This window comes from Carettochelys insculpta, chromosome 6 (genome assembly GCF_033958435.1).
Source record: "Carettochelys insculpta isolate YL-2023 chromosome 6, ASM3395843v1, whole genome shotgun sequence".
Classification (NCBI taxonomy): Eukaryota; Metazoa; Chordata; order Testudines; family Carettochelyidae; genus Carettochelys; species Carettochelys insculpta.
The window spans coordinates 69,940,998-69,963,005 of NC_134142.1; the positions used below are offsets into that span (position 1 = coordinate 69,940,998).

Here is a 22,008-nt window from a genome sequence, read left to right on the forward strand (position 1 = left end):
TCTAGATTGTATTTCTCTAGGTTGTTTATGAGAAGAAATGCAAAACAGTACCAAACGCCTTACCTAAAGATATACCACATCTATTGTTTCCCCCACTATCCACAAGGACTGTTGCCCTTTTAAAAAGAGCTAGTAGGCTAGTTTGACATGATTTATTCTTGACCATTTCATGCTGATGGTTACTTAGCACCTTATTATCTTCCAGGTGTTTGAAAACTGCTAAATTATTTCCTCCATAATCTGAGCACTGAAGTTAAACTGACTGGTCCAAAATTCCTCTGGGCGTCCTTACTTCCCTTTTTATATGTTGGCATTATGTTTGCCCTTTTCCCAATGCTCTGGAATCTCTCCAGTCTTGCATGACTTTTTGAAGATAATTGCCAATGGCTCAGATATCTCCTCAGCCAGTTCCCTTAGTATTCTCAGATGTACTCATCAGGCCCCAGTGACTTGAAGACATCTAGCTTGCTTAAGTAGTAAGATTCTCCCATGTATATGCCCAGGATCTCAGAACCAACAACTATTCCCTTCCCTGCTTGCCTCTCTTCCACCTTCCCTTTCTGTGCTGACTGTCTTCTCCTTCCCATGGCCCACAGAATCCAGAGGTTGCTCGGATGATCCTGGAAGCCCCAAAAGCCCCAAAATTCAGGGTATGCAAAGATGATTTAAAGCTTCCTCCACTTTCCTCTCTCACCTCCAGTTCATATACTTGTTGCAGAGAGGTACCCAGAAATGGTGCCTGGGTTTCCCATATGGAACTGCAGAATTCCCCCCTCAGACCTTCCAGTACATACTTCTGAAACTTGAGAATGCAGTGAACCAGCTGAAGTGCTGTGGCTTTGCTCACCTTAGATCCCACATAGAGGGCCTGGATTTCATTATGGCGTGCAGTTGTCAGGTATTTGTAGAAGTGGGTAGTGAGATAATTTGCTAGAAAGTGAGAGGCTGTCAAGCTGGGATGCTTGTCAAGACACTGTTCACTTATCACCAGGCGCATATCAGAGTCTTCTATTCTTTGTAAGAGCTACAAAAACCAAGAGAAAAATATCCAAACAAACAATCTTGACTACGCAACAGGAAAGGTCTTCAATTCAGCAAGTCCTTTACCTTCTTTGAAGGAGGAGGTTTCCCCCTAAAACAATTTTTCAAACTTTTTTTTTTAAATTCCAACATCCCCTTAAAATACCTGATGGTGTTTTAGTCACCTGAGTGCACAGATCACTACACTATCTAACTTCACGCAAGTATGAAGAACAGGCTCCTAACAATTAAAAATATACAGATTTACTGCAAGTTAATTTAATTTAGCAGGAAATAAAATATAGGAGACTAGGAACAGAGTGTTAAATACTGAGTCAGCAAGATAACCCCTTCAATAACCTGTAAGGATTCTAAAGTTCTTTGTAAGAGGGCACTTAATTATTCTCTCTCTCTCTCTCTCTCTCTCTCTTTTTCGGTAACAAAGATTCCTATGATTATTCAACTCAGTTTTTTGCTTCCACACATCATTAAGTCAAGGCAAGAGCAAAACCAGATTGGTCAGTTTCACTGTCAGGTACTTCTGCAGTGTCAGCACAAGTACCTGCCATTATGAATGAATCCAAACCAGGAAACCCCACATATTCATTAAGTTTAAAAAGCCATGAAAATATTTTAGTTATTAGCTTTTTGCAAAAGAAAACTTCCCCCCACAGAACTTGAAATCTGGGCCTCACAGTATCTGTTCAAACCATCATCCTTTATTGAACACATACCTTAAAAACCAGAACTCTGGTAAAAGAAAGAGGGTTTTGCTAGGATCTAGGGCATGTCTGCAATAGAAAGGTTAAGTAATCCTGCTAGGTTGATTTACCATCACTGCAATAATTTCAGTGGGACTTTATGTATATTCTACTTTCCTTCCGTCAGTGATGTGCATCCTTATCAGGAATGCTTCTGCAGACTTAAGGGTGGGGAGGGGAGTGCTGAGATCTGGGGGTTGCCACAGCAGTGTTTAGGAAGCCTTCTCTACCACTCTCTGAAGATATCAAAGAAGAAACAGTCCTCTGGCTACCTGCAAAGCCTTTTCAGTGTCTCCCATCTCCAGCAAGTGCAAGAGGTGCTCCTGATGAAGGCTGATCAAGTTCTCTCTTGGGACAGGGTGTAAGTGACACCATTCCTCACACAATTCATAGTCCTAAGGAGAAGGAAGGCAAAACAACTCCCTTTATTACAGCTATTCACACCTATGCTCAGTCAAGGTCAGTTCAGAAGCCTTACATAACTCTTTCTGCAACCCCCAGGTTGGATGGATCAGGAGAAGTTATTAAACATAATTTTGCCAGTCCCATCCTACACTGAATTAACTATTGTAACCTGCTAGACATTTTGGACAAATATTTTTGTAAATGTTCTTGGATTATATAGAGAGTTTCCACCAAGGTGGTGGACCATTTCTGAAGAAGATATTCCATGAGCTCTACATCATTAGTTTTTGCATGTGGTCCAAACCTGTATTTCACCAAGAGCTGTATTTTTAACTTTTAAAATTCAAAGTTGAAATAAATTTAAGATCTCTCTATCTGGAAGAGGGTTTGTTTGTTTTTTTTAATCCCAGACTAGTGCATGCACTGCATACTGCTTATCTGTCCAAGCATTAAAGAAAAAAAAAAGAACACCTCTAATTTTGCTTGTGCTTGGCAAGGACAGCATGTTACTTACACAAACACCTAAGGGAGTCATTCCTTGTCAGATTTCAGGGTAGAATGGAAGAAATGGACAATGTGTGGGAAGAAAATTAAGACAGAACTACGGGAGTGCTTAGTTTCCATTTAAATCCTGATGTTAAACAAAGATTCCAACTGCCTTCTGCAATACACAATTTATTAAGCAGGTTTTTTTTCCCTTGACCTGTGAACTCTGTTTAAACAAGCATCTAAAAACATTGGTTAACAAAAATGTAGTAGTGCCACCATTTTCTAATTTTTAAAAACAAAATCCATATGAGATGTCATACCTTTGCCTCCAGAATAACACCCATGATGGCTTGGGGATCATCAGTGCAGGCTTCTTTCAGGTCCTGCCAGTCACTCCATGTTGGGACAGCTTGCAAATTCAAAATCTAACAACATAAAATATTGAGTTTCAATGATTGATTGTTTTGAACAATATTTCTTCAAACCCATCACTAGGCCCGCACAGATGGCTGAACTGGTTGCATCAGGAGTTAACTCAAGCCATGAACCTGTTTCTCATATCAGAAAGGATTTGGGAATCCTAGCTGATCCACTTCAATTTTAAGAGGATTAGATGGAAGGATTCAATCACTGAGGCCTACACCCATGAATATACCTGTCTGAAAAGACTAAAGGTAGAATTCCAAGAGAAAACTCAGCACCAGTTATGCTATGAATAGGCCAAGCCTACTGGATAAGCAAGGAAGGCTCTGGATTCCTTCTTAGGCTTGCAAAACTGATATTGAAAATTCAAACAAAGATAAACTAGGAAGTTTCCAGGGATTGCTGCCTCTGCTCAGGCTGTGGGGAAAGGAGACTCAGAGAATGCACTCCATTTTTTTTTTTTTTAATGCTTTTATCTCTGGTCTTCTCTGGAAACTGAAAGCACAAAGACAGCTGAAAAGGAAGAAATATGGATTTAAGTTAACCTGATATTTCAGTACTTCTCTTAAAGCTGACCAGGTTTGACTTTTGGAAAAGTGTTTTGGAAGGAGGGTTTCTGTGCCAAAGGCAACCAGAGTTAAAGAAGTTTTTAGGCAAGTATATGGAATACCTAACACAACAGCTTTTGTACCTTTTGATAAACCTGCAGTTCTCCTGTTTTGCTCTGCAGGTCAGACTTCAGTTCTTCAGTTATGCCCGGGTCACAGATGCAGTAAGCTAGGATTTCCAGACAAGCCTCAAGGGGCCACCTGTCCAGGCAGAGCAGGGCCAGTCTACTTCTCAACATCGCATCCTTCACTGGAAATAGATACTGCCAGCCATCCTTATCTGCGAAAAGACAAGCCATCAGCATGCAGCCCCCTTCTAGGCTTTGGAGAGCAGCGGGAGAAGAGAAAAGAAAGTCCATTCTTTGGATTTGCCCACAGATCAGTCCCCAGTTTCCATCCCTATTTCAGACTGTATACATGCTATAAAGGAAAACTCATTCCCTTTACCGTCAGCAGTTGCACAGCTCAGCACAGCATCCCTCACACTGGTCAACTCCTCCATATCCTGAATGTACAGGTCTAAGACCCTCAGCGTTTTGGGCCAGTCCTTTGCAGCGAGAGCTTGTTCAAACACTTCCATTAACATCTCTGCAGCCATGGTAGAATGCAAACCCAACAGAACAAGTGAGATGTATGGCTTGCCACAGAGGCCACTGACCAAACCGCTACTCTCCTCCTGGGGATCCTGAAGTGGCTCAGACATCATGAGAAGAAAACGCTCCAGTATCAAGAACTCCTTCAGTAACGTCTCACACTCTTTGGAAATCTGCTCCATGCTCAAAGGGACCTCCCTCTTGCCCCGAAATTCCATCCACGACAGGCTTGGTTTAGGGACCTTTTGTGCCTTAGATGCACAGAGACATGCCACAGTAGCCACTAGCTTCGACTGACACTTCAGAAAGGCCAGGGAAGAGGCCGTGAGCGCATGCTGATTGAAGCCAGCTAGGGAGGAAGAGAGTGGTGTAGAATCCTCCTCAGAGCCCATGGCTGGATTGTGGATAGGTATCTCCACATCCGGCAAACAATGGTAGGCGTGAAGATGTGCTAGACTGCTGATGCTAGTCAAAACGGACCTGATCTGGCTGCATTGCCTGACACTGCACAGAGACATTGGTTCACAACAACAGTAGATGATAGCTTGCTGCACATTTAAATTCAGCTCTTCTTTTGCCAACAGTGAAGAGAGCCTGGAGGAGTGAAAACAGCACCAACTTAGCAGGTGTCCATGCACAATATCTTACACAGGATCTCAAGTAGTATTGCAACATTAATCATCCTCAACTGTTCTCCCAGGTATGTATTACCCCCTTTGATGGGGCAAATGAGACACCAAGGTCATCCCAAGGATTCAAGCAGGAGAGGTATGAAGAGAACTCAGAGTCCTACACAGCTTCAAAGTGAGCATTTACACTGGGGAGGAGGGGAAGGGTCTCCCATGACAGGTTTAATATCCTTTGCAACTTTTGCATGTGAGTGAGAATCACGAGGATTAAACACCGAATCCTATTTATAACCTTAGTCAGGTGCCAACTCCGCAGTGCTCAAGGGCTGGAGCATCCATGGGAGAAAAATTAATGGGTACAGTAGCCAAGTTCCCACTCTGCCTTGTCACCACCACACCTGTCACCCGTTTGTGGCCCTGCTCATCTGTTCCTCCTCCTCTGCCCTCTCAGAACTTCCAGAGAGCTGGAAACAGATGATTTCCAGGGTTCACGAAGCTCTGGGAGTGTGGAGAAGAAGCAGGGCCAGACAGAAGTCGAATAAAACTAGGGACTTGGGGGAAGAGGTGAAATGGGGTCAGGTGAGCGCTGTCATTCCCCTCCGTAGGGTAAAAATTCCCAATGTGTATCATGGCTTATGTTGTCCCCTTTCCCATTAGACCCAAATTTCATAGTCTGGTATAAGGCTTCGCTAAACATGGTTTGTAAACCTTTTAGTGAGAACCTAATGTACCTGCTCTTTATCTTACATTACAGGCCTAGGCAAGGCTGTAAACAGAAATGGTGCCTAAAAGTCTGAAGAAAGAAATAATAGCAGATGCTCCAAGGCCGATCCTGAGGTCAGAGAGAGTCCTAAACCATCATAATGAAATACAACATCTTAACATCCTGTCCTCCCTATTAAACACCTCCCACTGTTGCCAACCCAGACACCAAGGTCTTCCCAAGGATTCAAGCAGAAGAGCGATGAAAAACAGAGATAACCTTTTAGTGTTAGTGAGAACCTAATGTCCCTGCCCTTCAGAGATAAGAACAAAGTACAGTAAGGTCTCAGAGGACATGAATTCAGAGTAGGCGACCCTGCTCTTACACGTCTCACCCTGACGCCACTCCCCAGCCCAGTTTAAACCACTTGCAAGCGGCTCTGGTTCAAGACACCCCACACGGCTCCAGCGCAACGCCCCTGCCGGCTCAAAAGCTAACCGCCCCTCACCCCACAGCTCCGCACAGCTCTAGCGCAAATGCCCTGCCGGCTCACAAGCTGCCCATCCCATGCACCTCCACTGCAACCCCCCTTGCTGGCTCACAAGCTTCCCATTCGGCCCTCCCCGTGCCACCACATGGCTCCACTGCGACCCCTGCTGCCAGCTCACAAGCTGCCCACCCGCTCCCCGCTCCCCACATGGCTCTGGTGCAACCCCCCTGCTGGCTCACCATCCAGACACGGCTCTGCTTATGGCTCAACTCCCCTTCCTCCCCACAGCCCAGCTCACCACCGGTGCTCAACTCCACCCTCACCCCTCTTCAGCCCTAACCCACCCCAAGCGTAGCTTCCCCCACACGCCTCCCACAGCCCCAACCCACTACCAGGCTTAACTCTCCCCAGCTACCACCCCCAGCCTAGGACTTACCTTTCTGCTGCTTCCCTGGCTGCAGAAAATGTGTTCTGCCGGGGAAAAAGCCGGATCCCAACATGCATGAAATCCAGGTTTACGCGAGGGTGAGCGGAACGGAACCCTTGCGTACTCTGAGACCTTACTGTATAACAAAATCAGTATGCTTGCCATTTACCTTTACTGTTCTGCTTTAAATCCCTCAGATATGCACCTGTGGAACATACCCGTACCAGGAGTGTGAAGAGAATCATCATTACTCCCCTGGACACATAATTAGAATCTAATGCTTGTATTGTTTAAGTAAATTGTTGAGAAATACCACCTGAGTATTAGATAAAATGTGATGTGAGCTATGGGCAGAATCATTGTGTGGCCTTTTAGATTACTGGCTGATTGTGCTTATTCCATCTCACTGCTAGCCTATGTAGGGGCTCAGGAACTCCCATTCCATCGTTTCTCTCTGCCCATTGGCATCCTATATAATCAATTGCAACTAATTGCTTGACAGTGTCCGCTAAACTTAAGAAGTGAAGTGGCACTCTGCCAGCGCTCTGTGTAATAAACCTCCTGCTTGATTCATGCATGGTATCCAGACTTTTTTCCAACACCTTCCCATCACTGCCTATGAACTTATAACAATTGACTTTGCTCCAAATTTGGAGAAAGGAATATCTCCTAAAACCAGGCTACAATGGAGATGTTGGGGTGTTTTTCTCCTCTCTCTGGGGCATCAAGCAGGGGGTATCATTAAAAATCAGGTGGGTTCATACCACCCATTTTCTCAGCTCCTTCCCACTGTCTGTTTCTGTGAACTATAAGTTTCCTGCACATAAAGTCATTAAAATGAACGGCTTGGCAACTGCTCCCACCCTGGAATTAAATCCTGTTTTTGCAAGAAGACTCAAAGATCCTCTAGGGCAGGGATGCGCAAAGTGAGGGTGGGTCCCCTAGGGTGGGGCATGAAATTGCATAACGGGACACAGCAAGGTCTGGTGCTGGGTGTAAGGTTCATGGGTCTCATTAATGTTGAAATATGTTTCTGGTTTTATGTATGTGTATTCATATTTATGTATTAATTAATGAAGTTCTTACATTCTACTTATTTATATTCATACTTGTGCTGAAATGGCTTTTTTGTCCACATGAACGTAACTGAGATTTCCATGGGTTTGGATTACATTAGACAGGCTGGAGGAGCCTGCTAGTTGCACGGATGAAAAATGGGGCCTGACGTAAAAGTTTGTCTCACTCCGCCCTAGGTATTTTCAAATACTGTCTCTTTCAACATCTTCACTTACTAAGTTGCACACTTTCAGTGCCCGCCCAATATAGAAGTCAGAGGTGGAAAACATGTATTAGACAATCCAGTCCTCTTACCTGCCAGCATAAGCTCCACACCCAGAAGTTCTCTGGGGGTTATCTTGGGAAACGATTTCATTTTTATTTTGTTACACATATAAGATATGTGACCACTGTGCTCAGAAATTAGACAGTTCCAAATTTAAAAAACACACTTCCCTAGCTCTGAGTTCAATTCCCAATGGCCATTAGCTGTCTAGGTTGCAAAACGCACCACCATAAATTTCATTCATTGAGATCCTCTGTGAACACCTCATTAGAGAAGCCAGGGACTAGTGCCTTTTTCAGATCTAACAGTGAACTTTCCACCATATGCAAATTCTGCTCCGCAGCCACTCCCATCATAGAGGACTTTGGAGCCCAGCCCAGTCTATGAGTACTGCACTCATCAGTTAAATATTCATGAAAAACACCAACCTGTCAGGTGGAACTTGTCTCTCAAACAAGAGCACAGAGAGCAAGCGAGATGGGCTTTGCTGAAGCAGTATGAAAGGGTTCCCCACCTTCACCTCTGCAGTTTGATCTACAAGCATAAAGAGAGATTTTTTTTAAACAAAACAAAAACAAACAAACCTAGATTAATGTATTACACAGACTGAGTACTATTCAGCTAACCTGAAGCCCTTTGAAGCCCCTATGCTCATAATCATAAAGGCACAAGGAATGCAGCAAGTTGGGAACCCAATGACTTAATTCATCTGACTCTGATGTGCCTCATGACCTTTTGCACCATCTTAGAGTACTTCGGAGGAGGCTCGCAAGAACCAGCACAGTGCCTGATGGGGAATTCTGACGCCTGATTAAGACCTTGCTGCAAATGGCAGACCAACTCTGTCAGCATGAAAAACACTACAGGGAAAAGTTGCAGCGGGATTCACAATACATACATTACTACAGTGAGCTGGTTTATTAGAATTCTATAAACATAAGTTAGCTTTATTTGCTTAGCCTATTTTTGTTTTGCTTGCTTTGAAGCAAGAATTGCTGGTGCTCTTACAAATGGAATGAAAGGTTGGGCTAACTTCACTGGAATGCAGAAAGGAGCTGCGTAAAGCTTCTTACTTGAATTTGTCCTATGACTTAAAACCTAGCATTAAGCGCAACATTGCTGGGAATTTTTTAAAATTACATCACCATAGCTACACTGGCCAGGAGTGTGAAACAAACAAACAAAAAACCACACCACCCATTCCTGACCAACATAGCTATGTCAACAAAACCCCCAAGGCAGACTCAGCTGTGTCAGTGGAAGAAAGCTTCCGGCAACATCAACATTGCTATTTGGGGAGATGGTGTTCCTACCCTGAGAGGAAAAACTCCTTCTATTGGTGTAGGCTGAGTCTCCACGAGGGGGAATGCCAACACAGCTTTGCCAGGAATGGTTCTGTTGTGCAGAAGTACTCAAGGACATCCCCTCTGAACTACCCCTTAAGCAAGAAAACACAAAGCACCACTGGACTATTCCTTCACATTTCTCCAGTGACAGAAACATGAAGTTAGGAGAGACTGCGTAACATCAGAGCACCTGTACCTTCCACAAATACAGTGATCGGACCCATTCAAGGGAAGGTCTAAAATGGGCTCTGTCATCTTCCTTTTTAATTTCTACCTCACTGAGGGTTGTGACTTTAGAAGGAAGTTTGCTGGGAAGCAACTCTTAAACTAGATTTGCAGAGTTCCACATCAGTACAGCTCAGTGACTTCAGATTAAATTGGCCTGGTTTACAGGCTTTTTATCTCCTGACTGCCAGAATAATATACTCAAGCTAGGGCTCTTCTAGCTCACATGGCATATCACTAAGTGATTCTATGAAAATGTTCTTCCCATTTACATTTACACTGTCCCTTTATCTTAAGTTTATAGCAGGATTTCTCTGGGGAAAATAACTATTTGGGAGTCTTCCCATTTTCTTTGATGGGTACAGAGGCCATTGAAGATAATGTCACCTCCTTGCGATACGCTTCTCAACAGACACATCACCTAGCTCTGCATTCAGGCTCCGGATCACAATGGCAGCCAGTGTGTTAATATAATCAAAGAAGTTCTGCACACAGTTCATCCGCACACTGCTCACTGGCATGGTCTGAATGTGTTGGTCCAGGGTTTTTAGCAGAAGTTGGATTTGATTACGAATTGGATGTGCCTCCAACTCTGTAGGCTTCAGAGATGCCTGTTCTACCAAGTTGGTGATCAGGCTCCCTTTGGAGTCTAGTAAAAATAAATAAAAAAAAATGATTAGAACAAAAATGCTTAAACACACAGTATGCTGAGACTTCTACCCCTCAAAATCTAGAGATGACTTTCAATGGGAAATAACAAGAATGAATATACTGGGAACAGACCAACTGCCCCATCTAGCTTGGCAGCTTGGTTAAGCAGCAGGTAAAAACATAAACCCCACCACAAATGCACCTATTTTTACAATACTGCATGGTGGGGCAGGGGGAAAGATATAGATTTCTTCCTAAACTCAGATGGTGGCCAACCCTTAGGCCCTGAACCAAGAAGTTTAAAGAGCACTTACAGTTCTCCAAGCTTTCAGTGAATCAAGAGGGCATACAGATTTCTCACCCTTTCAGCTAAAGCTCTTTAGAAGTCTGAGTGAAAAAAATGTCACTGCTACAAATTAAGAAAAAATTGGAAACTAGGCAGCAGTTGTTCCAACACTGGATCAACTATTTCTGGTAACAAACAACAACTGATACATAGTTTAACCAAGGAACTGTGGACAACAGCCAGGGTTCTTAGGCAACCAAAGTTTTAAAGTTTTACTGATGGATATTCTTCTTTACTTGGCAGCAACAATCAAACACAAATGGAAAAACCAAGAGAAGCAGAACTACCATTTACCTATCCTTTACATACAAATCTTTTGTTTTCATGTAAAACAGACATTTTCAGATTAAAAGTTAATCAAGTTTCTTTTTGTGTTGCAAACATCTCAGCTTATTAAAGCTGAACATTTAAAAGAAATTTCATTTTCCTCATTTATATTTTGCTTTTCTCACTGCTGGAATGAATACAGCCTAATCAGTTTAACTTTTGCTACTGGCAAGCTTCTGATCTGGATACAAAAGCTTGCCATTGCAAAGTTTATATAACAAATGCTTGGGAGTGGAAGCAGAGGGAAGAGTTTAAAATTTCCTCCCTCTCCACTCAAGCTCCACCCCAAAAAACATGTTTTCATGTACCCATAAAATTCACAACAGCTTTCCTACTAAGGCTAGATTTTTAAAGACTTATTTTTATACTGCCTAAATTCAGGAGCTATTTTACTACGCTGTATACCTTTACATCAATTTCAAATATTTTTAAGCAAAGAGATTGCAAGAGTCTTTAAAGCTAAGAGAACCCATGAAACTCACCTGGGAAATCTTCAACGTGTGTCAGTGTTTGCAGAACTTGATCTAGTTGCTGTGATAAAACAATCTGATTAGAAACACAGTCCTCAGTCAGGGTTGGATAGCATGTGTGCAGAAGGTCCACAATATTGCATCGAAACTGACTACTTATTTTTTCATCTAAAACCTCTGTTGAAAAACAAAGAATGACACTAATGTTAGCTAATACTGGACACTAAGTTTTGTGAAACTAAAAGACTCACAGAAAGATGAGATGCTTTACACTTCTAGTTAACCCATTCAAAACCAGCACTCTTAGGTAAACTATAGAGATGTAGGTAGCAGAGCTAACCTTCCTAGAGAGAATTAAGAGGCCAGAAAAGAAGTGAAAAAGCAAGGACAAAGTTACCTCTGTTATCACGGCCTCCCAAAGCCATAGGCAGTGCAGTTTAAAGAAACAACAGTTTTGTATTGTATTTAACTGTGTCGGTCACCTGTCCAGTCCTTGGCTTAATTTCATTTCTTCTGTTGGGAGGCATCATTCTTTATCCTTGGCATCCTCTCCAAGTTATTATTTTCATATCTTCTCTTCCTGTCCCCAAATCTTTATATCTCTAAACTGTGCTCTTAAACTTCTTTTCCACATTTTCTGTCTCTGTGTGTCCTCAATGACCATCCCACAGTCTCTTCACTCTGTTCCCATCGACCCTTTTAAGATATGACTACACTATAAGATAAGCCCAGGGTAGCAGAATGTGGAATAACAGATCCTGGGTTTAATAACACAGGTCTTGAGTGTCTATATTCATTTGTAGCCCCAGCTTAGGAATTGTTGTCCCAACCTGGGGCTCCAGCATCTGCATTATGTAGGCCTGAGTCCAAGCACCCACAGCATGGCCACACTAACTCTTTGTTTATGGTGCATCATGGAAAACTTGACTGTACACCAAACCTGATTGTCCAGAGGACAAAGAAAGTCAGAGCATGAGATTGTGGAATACTTTCGGCAGATTCAGACCTGAACCCTCCTGCCCTGTACTGGGTCCTCAATCAATGCCCTGGATTATTATCAAGAAAGAAAGGAGGGTAGCGCTAAACTTGACTTCAAATCCTGGGCTTACTCAACAGTGTAGACATACTATTAGGAAAGAGAGTAGAAACTCAACCCATCTTGCCTCCTGGCTTCCCTTCCTCTCAAGTGAAACTAGACTCCTTTCATTCCCTGGTTCTCATTACCTTCCAAATTAAAGGAGCAGCTCTAGTCTTCAATTCTGCCTTCCCTCTTAAGAAGCTACTGCTCTCTAGTTCCCTCTCTGGGGAAGGAGCTGACTGCTTCCCATCTTCTCTTCCCTAGCCACATGCCCAGATCACGTCAATGTTTCCATACCTTGTATGCTGGACTAGATTTTCAAAGGCAGATATATGCATGCACCCAAAGCTATTCAGGCAGCAACCAACCTAATTTGCAGGGAACTGCATGTGCATGCCTCTGAAAGTTTTAATGCATGCCTGTGCCACAGAGAAAAACCATGAGAAGACCTGAAAAAATTTTATCATCCCAAGTTTTAAAAATCAAACCCAACAAATGTAATCATTTATTTTTCTCTCTTAAAATCAGCTCCCTATGGCTTCCAAACCTCAAGCTATTATATGGTAAGCTATATTCTTCCACAGTGTAAGACTCTGTTAAATGTCTAACTCAGCTATATTTCCATACCCACTGTGATAAAAGCCAATGCAGTTTATGGATTTTCAGTACACACAAGAAGTTGCTGATACATTAAACAACTACTCTCTATAATACAAAGGGAACAGATATAAATTCATAATACAACAAAGACATATCAGAATCAAAGTCTCCATGTATACTCTCCAGCCCTGGAAAACTACCTACCAATACAACAGAAACCAACAGCTCAGAACATGCAGATAGAAAACACCTACCTGATTTGGATTGACCTTGTGACAGGCAAAGATAGTTGAGAATTTTATTTATTTGTTGAAGAACTGCTGGGAAACCCCTTATGCCGCCAGAGTGTAGAAGAACAAAGTCAAGTCTGCGGCCTACAAGCAACAATCGGAGAAGAAGTTGAGGGTGGAAAACATGACAGAGATATAAGTTTACACAAATCATGTTTTTTCATTAAAACTCCATTGTTATTAAGAACAACAGTTATTTTAAAACTTCAGCGAGCATACGGGCGTTTTTTTCAAAGCCCACCCAGCTGAACAAAGAAAGGGGAAACTTACCTCTTGTTTCAAGGCTACTATGTAATCGTCTCTCTGCTGTTTCCAACAGCTGTTTGCAGGTTTTCCACAGGTGGCACTGAGTACAAGCTAAGTCAAATGCTGCCATTGCCGAAGGGCTGAGGTCTGCCAGGACTTCGCTCATTGGATCTGTATGTTCCAGCTGTACGCTGCTGGTCCAAAAGTTTTCTTGGAGAGTAGGGACAAGGCTTCCAGAGGTGGCAAGCAACTTATCAGTAACATCGGAGATGGAATAAAATACCATACCTAAACAATCCAGCAAAACACGCAGTCATTGGTTAAACTATACAAATAGTCTGTGTCCCAGAATGGAGAATCCTTTAGTCTTTTACTAACACAGCATGTGGTCTGCTTTTTGGACCACCATTGCACATGGAAAAGAGGACTACATGGAGCCACAAAATGCCTGGTTAATATCACTCAGGCTATGTCGAGATCACGGTGCCCAAAATGTGGCCCACAGGCCAGAATCTGGTCCACGGAGGCTTTTTATCTGGCCTGCTGAGCTGGCAGCAGTGCCATTTTTAAAAGGTGGCTGGGCAGCTTCCACTGTCGCTGCTGCTCCATCCCCTGGCTCCTGTACAATGCGGCAGGGGCAGCTCCCAGCACCCTGCTGCAAAGGATGTGGGTGGGAGCAAGCAGGGGTCACTGTGGAGAACGCAGGCTCTGCCCTACACTGGGGTTTGTCCCCACATGGCTCCCATAACTAGTAGCCCTGGCACACACTTGTTTGCTCGCTCCCCAGCCGGCCTGGTGGTGGTGCAGCCCTGCTGAGGGTAATCAAGCCACTGAGCATGCTGCTGAACGGCATCGCCCAGCCTGCCTATTACAGCCAGGCCGGCATTACTGAGAAGCTGTTGTAGGGCCAGTTCTACCCTACCCCAAGGTGGTGCCACAGGATTTCCATGCTCTTCTTGCCAAGATGAGCAACATCCTCAAAGTAGCGGTGCCTGGATGAACAGACAGATGATGGGCAGACTGGCTGGGCTGAAGGGGCAGTAGGAGGGTGTTGGGACAGACAGATGGAAAGTCTGGGGCACTGGGTCGGGGGTATGGCCAGACAGATGGACTGGCAGGGCCAAAGGGCCAGTAGAGAGTTGTCAGGATAAACAAATGGAGTGGTTGGGCTGGAAGCAGCGTGGGGAGTTTTTGGTGCAGATGGACAGGCTGAGCCGTAGAGGCAGACATATGAAAAAACCGGGTCAAAGGGGTACATGGGTGGACTGGCGCGAAGACTGGGAGCAGTTTGGGACTGTGGGGGGTTTAAGGCTGGGCATGGGGTGAGGGATGGTGGCTTGGGGCTATTTTGTGTTCAGCCCCCCCAGAATATGTAAAAATTGCCGTGCGGCCCCTGGTCTAGATTATAGCGATTTGTAGATTGAAGCTTTTGTCAGACAGACCTCTATCGACAGGCATTATGCCTTGTGGAGAGAAGGATAACACTGTCTACAAAAGTGCTGCGTTCTGTTGATTTACTGTTGATTTGGATGCTCCTGGAGTTTCGTTGACAAAACCCTCTAGCACAGACTTAGTGATTACTGCTGTTTTACAACCCAGCAACATGCCCCTTGGAACAGTTTAGGTTTTTCTGACAACAGGCAGCACCACTTTGTACTCATCAACACAACCTATCATCTGCTATCCCATTGCTCAATCTTGCAGATTTGTAAGGTTAAGTTTCATAGTCATAGCTGTATCATCTGATCTCTTGTTTTCCCTCACTTGTCTACCATCTCTTAGCTAGACTCGCCATCTCTAATTTGGTCATTCAGTCCTTACCTGCTGCTGCTGCACTCCCAATAGCCTGAAGCGTTGAGCGGCCACTGCCAGATCTCCTGATGCCTCCACTACCATCAGCTGACTGATTTGCAATTTTTTGCTCCACTTTTGCCAGCTCCTGCACCACCTCTTGGTAGCGTTCCATGAACACCAGCTCACCATAGCAAGCTGAAGTCTCCAGATTAAACATCAAAGCCACCTGTCACAGGCAATAATAAATACAAGTTATACCGTACATCAAAATACTGTTTGCAAGGCTAAATAACATGTTACAAACTTAAAAAAATGCCTCAACTGAAAAAAAAACATGAGTAATTTCAGCACCACATGGCACTTTTATTCAGAAAGTTATAAATGCATGACAACAGGGGTTTCTAATGGTAGCACGTCAGCACTGACAACCATATGGCTTCACTTTAACAACTGACTTGTAAAAGACTCCAATACATTGTACATACAAAGGATCAAGTAGCTAGTCTCATAGTGTGTGAACTATTATAAATTAGTTTTCATCAGACAAGGAATACCTTCTAGAACATCCCAAAGTTACCTTAGGATGCCAAGGGTTGTACAGGTTGCTATTACTCAACCATCAGTTAAACCCTGGTCCTAGCACAGTTCCCATTAGTGTTGTAGAGACACAAAGTAGCAAAGAAAACAGATCCGTTAGCCCCAGGATAGGAAAGTAAAAATACCATAGATGCTGTCTGGAACTGATTAACAGCTTGACATTCACCTGCTGCCGATCCCTGGGTAACTATGAAAAAAGCATTTGGTAGTGTCCCTCTTACTCTTAGCTAGGCCAGAGCACTTTCTTGGCAATTCTATTACCAAAATACTTCAGGACAATTTTTCAGAAAAGCAGACAGAAAGCTACATTCAAAAATGTACATGCAGTTATAACTAAGTGCACAACTGCATGGACAAGTTGGCTAACTGCACATGTAAATGAGTGAGTCAATGGCACAAACTTCTGCATACAGAAGCCGTGTCTACACGTGCACGCTACTTCAAAGTAGCGGCACTAACTTCGAAATAGTGCCCGTCACGGCTACACATGGCGAGCACTATTTCGAAGTTGAAATCGACGTTAGGCGGCGAGACGTCGAAGTCGCTAACCCCATGAGGGGATGGGAATAGCGCCCTACTTCGATGTTCAATGTCGAAGTAGGGCACGTGTAGATGATCCGCGTCCCGCAACATCAAAATAGTGGGGTCCGCCATGGTGGCCATCAGCTGAGGGGTTGAGAGACGCTCTCTCTCCAGCCCCTGCGGGGCTCTATGGTCACCGTGTGCAGCAGCCCTTAGCCCAGGGCTTCTGGCTGCTGCTGCTGCAGCTGGGGATCCATGCTGCATGCACAGGGTCTGCAACCAGTTGTCGGCTCTGTGGATCTTGTGTTGTATAGTGCAACTGTGTCTGGGAGGGGCCCTTTAAGGGAGCGGCTTGCTGTTGAGTCCGCCCTGTGACCCTGTCTGCAGCTGTTCCTGGCACCCTCATTTCGATGTGTGCTACTTTGGCGTGTAGACGTTCCCTCGCAGAGCCTATTTTGATGTGGTGCTGCCCAACGTTGAAGTTGAACGTCGACGTTGCCAGCCCTGGAGGATGTGTAGACGTTATTCATCGAAATAGACTATTACGATGTCGCTACATCGAAATAAGCTATTTCGATGTAGTGTGCACGTGTAGACGTAGCCAGAAGGGCCTCCTATTCTGACAGCTTGGCCACAAAACACATCTCCTTCACCTGCCCACAAAGCCCACTGCCATGCACACTAGTCCAGGCCAACAGCTAGAGGACTACAGCATGTCTTTACACATTACAGCTGGGCAGGAAGGTGGTAGAGAGTTATGTTTCTTGATTCTGTGAAAGAAAACAATAGCTCAAATACAGACTCAAAGAATACTTTCAACACAACACTGACCAGCACACCGTTACACAGACACCCTTCCAGCAGCACAAAAATAACAGCTCCATTTGGACTCCTGCTGAGGGTAGAAACAACAGTCTGGACCTATATATAGAATGCTTTCGCCGATGCGCACAGGCAGAAATTGTGGAGAGACAGCATCGTTTGCCTCACAACCTCAGTCGTGCGGAACGCAATGCCATCCACAGCCTCAGAAACAACCCTGACATTATAATCAAAGAGGCAGATAAAGGAGGAGCTACTGTCATCATGAACAGGTCTGACTACCAGAAGGAGGCTTCCAGACAACTCTCCAATACCAAATTTTACAGACTACTTTCCTCAGATCCCACCGAGGAATACACTAAGAAACTACACCATCTGCTCAGGACACTCCCTACACAAGCACAAGAACAGATTTATACCAACACACCTCTAGAGCCCTGTCCGGGGCTATTCTACCTACTACCCAAGATCCACAAACCTGGAAATCCTGGACACCCCATCATCTCAGGCATTGGCACTCTCACTGAAGGACTGTCTGGTTATGTGGACTCTCTCCTCAGACCCTATGCCACCAGCACTCCCAGCTATCTCCGAGACACCACTGACTTCCTGAGAAAACTGCAAGACATTGATGACCTACCAGAAAACACTATCCTAGCTACTATGGATGTAGAGGCTCTCTATACCAACATCCCACACAAAGATGGAATAAATGCTGTCTGGAACAGTATCCCTGATGATGCTACAGCATATCTGATGGCTGAGCTCTGTAACTTTATCCCCACACACAACTATTTCAGATTTGGCAACGACATATACCTTCAAATCAGCGGCACAGCTATGGGTACCCGCATGGCCCCTCAATATACCAATATTTTCATGGCTGACCCAGAACAGCGCTTCCTTAGCTCTCGTCCACTAACAACCTGTCTCTACTTACACTACATTGATGATATCTTCATCATCTGGACCCATGGGAAGGAGACTCTGGAGGAATTCCACCGGGAGTTCAACAACTTTCACCCCAACATCAACCTCAGCCTGGAACAGTCCACACAGGAGATCCACTTCCTGGACACCACGGTGCTCATACACGATGGCCACATCAATACCACCCTGTACCGTAAACCTACTGACCGCTACGCCTACCTTCATGGCTCCAGCTTCCACCCCAGACACACCACACGATCCATTGTCTACAGCCAAGCACTAAGATATTTGCATTTGCTCCAATCCCTCTGACAGAGACAAACACCTACAGGATCTCTACCAAGCATTCTTGAAACTGCAATACCCACCTGAGGAACTGAAAAAACAGATCAACAGAGCCACACGTGTGCCACGAAGCCTCTTACTACAGGACAAGCCCAAGAGAGAAACCAACAGAACACCACTAGCCATCACCTACAGTCCTCAGCTAAAACCTCTACAGCGCATCATCAGGGATTTACAACCCATCCTGGACAATGATCCCCCACTTTCACAAGCCTTGGGAGGCAGACCAGTCCTTGCCCAGAGACAACCTGCCAACCTGAAGCAAATCCTAACCAGCAACTATACACCGCACCACAGTCACTCTAACTCAGGGACGCATCCATGCAACAAACCTCGTTGCCAGCTCTGCCCACATATTTACACCGGCAACACCATTACAGGACCTAACCAGATCAGCCACACCATCGTGGGTTCATTCAGCTGCACATCTACCAATATAATTTATGCCATCATGTGCCAGCAATGCCCCTCCGCTATATACATCGGACAAACTGGACAGTCTCTACGTAAAAGAATAAATGCACACAAATCAGACATCAGAAATGGCAATATACAAAAACCCATAGGAGAGCACTTCAATCTCCCAGGCCACACAGTAGCAGACTTAAAAGTAGCTATCCTACAGCAAAGAAATTTCAGCACCAGACTCCAAAGAGAAATTTCTGAGCTACAATTCATCTGCAAATTCGATGCCCTCAGCTCTGGCTTAAACAAAGACTGCAAATGGCTGGCTAAATACAGAAGCAGCTTCCCCTCCCTTGGTGTTCACACCTCCAGATCAACTGCTGGTAGTAAGCCTCACCCTCGCTGACTGAGCTAACCTTGTTATCCCCACCTTTGCTCTGGCTTATTTATACCTGGCCCTGCAGATTTCCAAGACCAGCATCTGATGAAGTGAGTCTGCTCACGAAAGCTCATGCTCAAAACTTTTCTGTTAGTCTATAAGGTGCCACAGGACCCTTCGTTGCTGTTACGGATCCAGACTAACACGGCTACCACTCCGATAGCTCAAATACTGTTTCTCTTTCAAGAGCAGTATTTCACATATGGGTTCCTCTCCTTCTCCCTCATGCAGCTGTAACATTAACCCTAGTAAAGCCTTTGCAAACTTTGAAAAAAGGGTATTCTTTAAAAAAGGGGAAAAAAAAACATTTGGAGGCAGCAGCTTTGGCTATCCTTGTTTCACCCCTACTGCCAGAGTCCCTTCGACACATGAATTTGGAAGGCATTGTCTTTCAACACCTCGCTGGCTCGCACAATAGACATTCAATACAAATATTCCCAGACACCACTGACCCAGGCTTCCATACAGAACCAATTTCCACGTGTTAGGTAGCAATGGCATCTCTCTCTCTCTCCTTCTCTCACACTCACACACACTTACCTGATGGGCTTCTATAAAGTTTCCTCTTAGGATACAGGAGGCCAGGAGTGACTCTGGTGGGGAGAGCATCATGGGGATGAGAAAGTTCTGCTGCTGAGGCTTTAATCTATACTCCAGGTCACTCCAGCCAGATACAGTACTGGTGCTTCCCTCTGCAGGAGGGAAACAGCATGCTGGGTTATAATGGAAAAAAAAAAAAACTTTACAGCAAGCAGCAATGTGTCTCTGTTTTAATATGGAGACTGGGAATTTGAAGCATGTTTACAAACTGTTTTTGTGGGGGCTGCATCGTCTCCTTTAAGTGAAACCCAACTAACAACAATCAGACATAAAATGCTTCCTACTGCAAAGGCTCTGGAGCACTTTACAGAGATCAGTCAACCCACTTCTCTGGCAGACTCTGTTTAATAGGCACTGCAGCATCACACAACTACTTAGGCCAGGAAGTGAACACTTTCAGTTAACAATCCTACTGTTAAAGTTTTCAGGGGAGATTCAACAACTGTTACTGATCTGGACTTCAGTTTTACATTTCACTTGAAGGACAGCAGCCCATGATCCCCAGGCATCAGCAGGAACAATGGTTTGGTAGTAACAGAGGGTAAGTCTCTAGTACTGAATCAAACAATGTTGACGTAGAACTCTTGGGCTCCATTTACACTACAGCGATCTGTCATCAGAAGTCACTGTCGGAAAAGATTTCCCTACAAAACTTCTGTTGACAGAGTGAGGCCACACACAAAAGCTAATTGGAAGAGTGCTCCACTCTGTCGACAGAGCAGCCAGATTGCCCCGCTGCTCTCTTGCTGGAAGCAGCAGACAGGTCTGCTCATTGTTCTGGATGCCCTGTCTGTCAATAGAAAGCCTCCCCCCCACAGAGCTTCCACACAGCTTTTTTGTTGACAGAATCTGTCGACAGCAGTGTTATGCCTCATGGCTGAGAGGCAGAATGCTGGTGGTGAAAATGTTGAGTTTTAACGCATTTTGTGTGTGGACGTTCATTAGCGTTGTTGGCAAAACTGGGGTTCTGTTGGCAAAACTCACTAGTGTAACTGTAGCCTACATGTTTGTTGATGGTCCTGACCTGGTCTATTCCAATTAGCTTGTGAGATTACCCAAGATCACAGCCCGAAGTGATAGGTACTGTCAAAATAGGAGTAGTAACTAGTGCCAGAGAATTGGACAAAGGAACTGAAAGTGTCCAAACAACTCCATATTCCATGGAAAAATACAGGGATTTGCTCTGCAGGTTTTTGTAACACCACCACATATGTGAGTCAAGCAAAGAAACCACAGGCTCAGAGTTGACTAAGTCACACAGTTATTAATGAAGTCAGCATGGTACTGAGGTACCACGATGTCAGATGCCTCAGAAAGCTATATAGGGACAACTTAGGTTCTAAATTAAAATATCAGTCAGAAGGTCACACTAACAACACAACAGTGATAGCCATGGTGCTAACTTCTGCAACAACCATACCTCCATCTGGGCACATACATATTCTAGGTCAATACATTAGCTGCTAAACATACTGCATAAATATTTATATTTTAATAATAAAGGGGAGAAAGTTCAGGCCACTGGTGCCCCAGTGTCTGGGAGTGGGAAGTTGCAGTTTTTATTATTTGCCTTTTTATTAAATATTTTATATTCTAACAAATTTAACGTTTCAAGATTTTCACTACACTGAATAACATAGCCATTTGCAGAATCATAAAAGCAGCAAGTAGCAGAGGGATAACCATGTTAGTCTGTATCCTCAAAAAAACAAGTAGCCCTGTGGCACATTATACACTAATGGATATTTTGGAGCATAAGCTTTCATAGGCAAAGACCCACTTTGTCAGATGTAATATCGCGGAGATTCCAGAGGCAGGTCTAATTATACAGGCTCATGAAAAGGAGGGAGTCCCAATCAAGAGGAAGGCCAGAGCTGACAAGGTTAATTCAGTCAGGGAGGATGTGGCCCACTTCCAGCATCAAATGTGGAGGTGTCACAGAAACACAGCGAAAGAATGCTGACTCTCCTGTTCCAAAAAGAACAGGCCCATGGCATTCAAACTAGACTCTCTGTTAATAGGGAAAAATACGTCTCCATCAAACCAATCAGTTGATTTTAGTACTGCATTATATCAATATGTAAC

General features: G+C 44.3%; 1 protein-coding gene across 6 annotated transcripts in view; it reads right to left on the reverse strand.

The window, feature by feature from the left end:
* The window catches only part of ZFYVE26 (zinc finger FYVE-type containing 26), a 78,815-nt gene that overhangs the window by 29,365 nt on the left and 27,442 nt on the right, over window positions 1–22,008 (reverse strand). For all 6 annotated transcript variants that reach the window (XM_074997222.1, XM_074997221.1, XM_074997218.1 and 3 more), the window contains 12 exons: window positions 19,864–20,015; window positions 15,291–15,489; window positions 13,494–13,757; window positions 13,188–13,307; window positions 11,268–11,432; window positions 9,883–10,110; window positions 8,319–8,424; window positions 4,154–4,893; window positions 3,790–3,986; window positions 2,996–3,100; window positions 2,054–2,176; window positions 848–1,024 (listed from right to left, as the gene is read on the reverse strand). In XM_074997222.1, coding sequence (XP_074853323.1) covers window positions 848–1,024; window positions 2,054–2,176; window positions 2,996–3,100; window positions 3,790–3,986; window positions 4,154–4,893; window positions 8,319–8,424; window positions 9,883–10,110; window positions 11,268–11,432; window positions 13,188–13,307; window positions 13,494–13,757; window positions 15,291–15,489; window positions 19,864–20,015 — 2,576 coding nt within the window. The remainder of the gene's footprint in view (window positions 1–847; window positions 1,025–2,053; window positions 2,177–2,995; window positions 3,101–3,789; window positions 3,987–4,153; window positions 4,894–8,318; window positions 8,425–9,882; window positions 10,111–11,267; window positions 11,433–13,187; window positions 13,308–13,493; window positions 13,758–15,290; window positions 15,490–19,863; window positions 20,016–22,008) is intronic.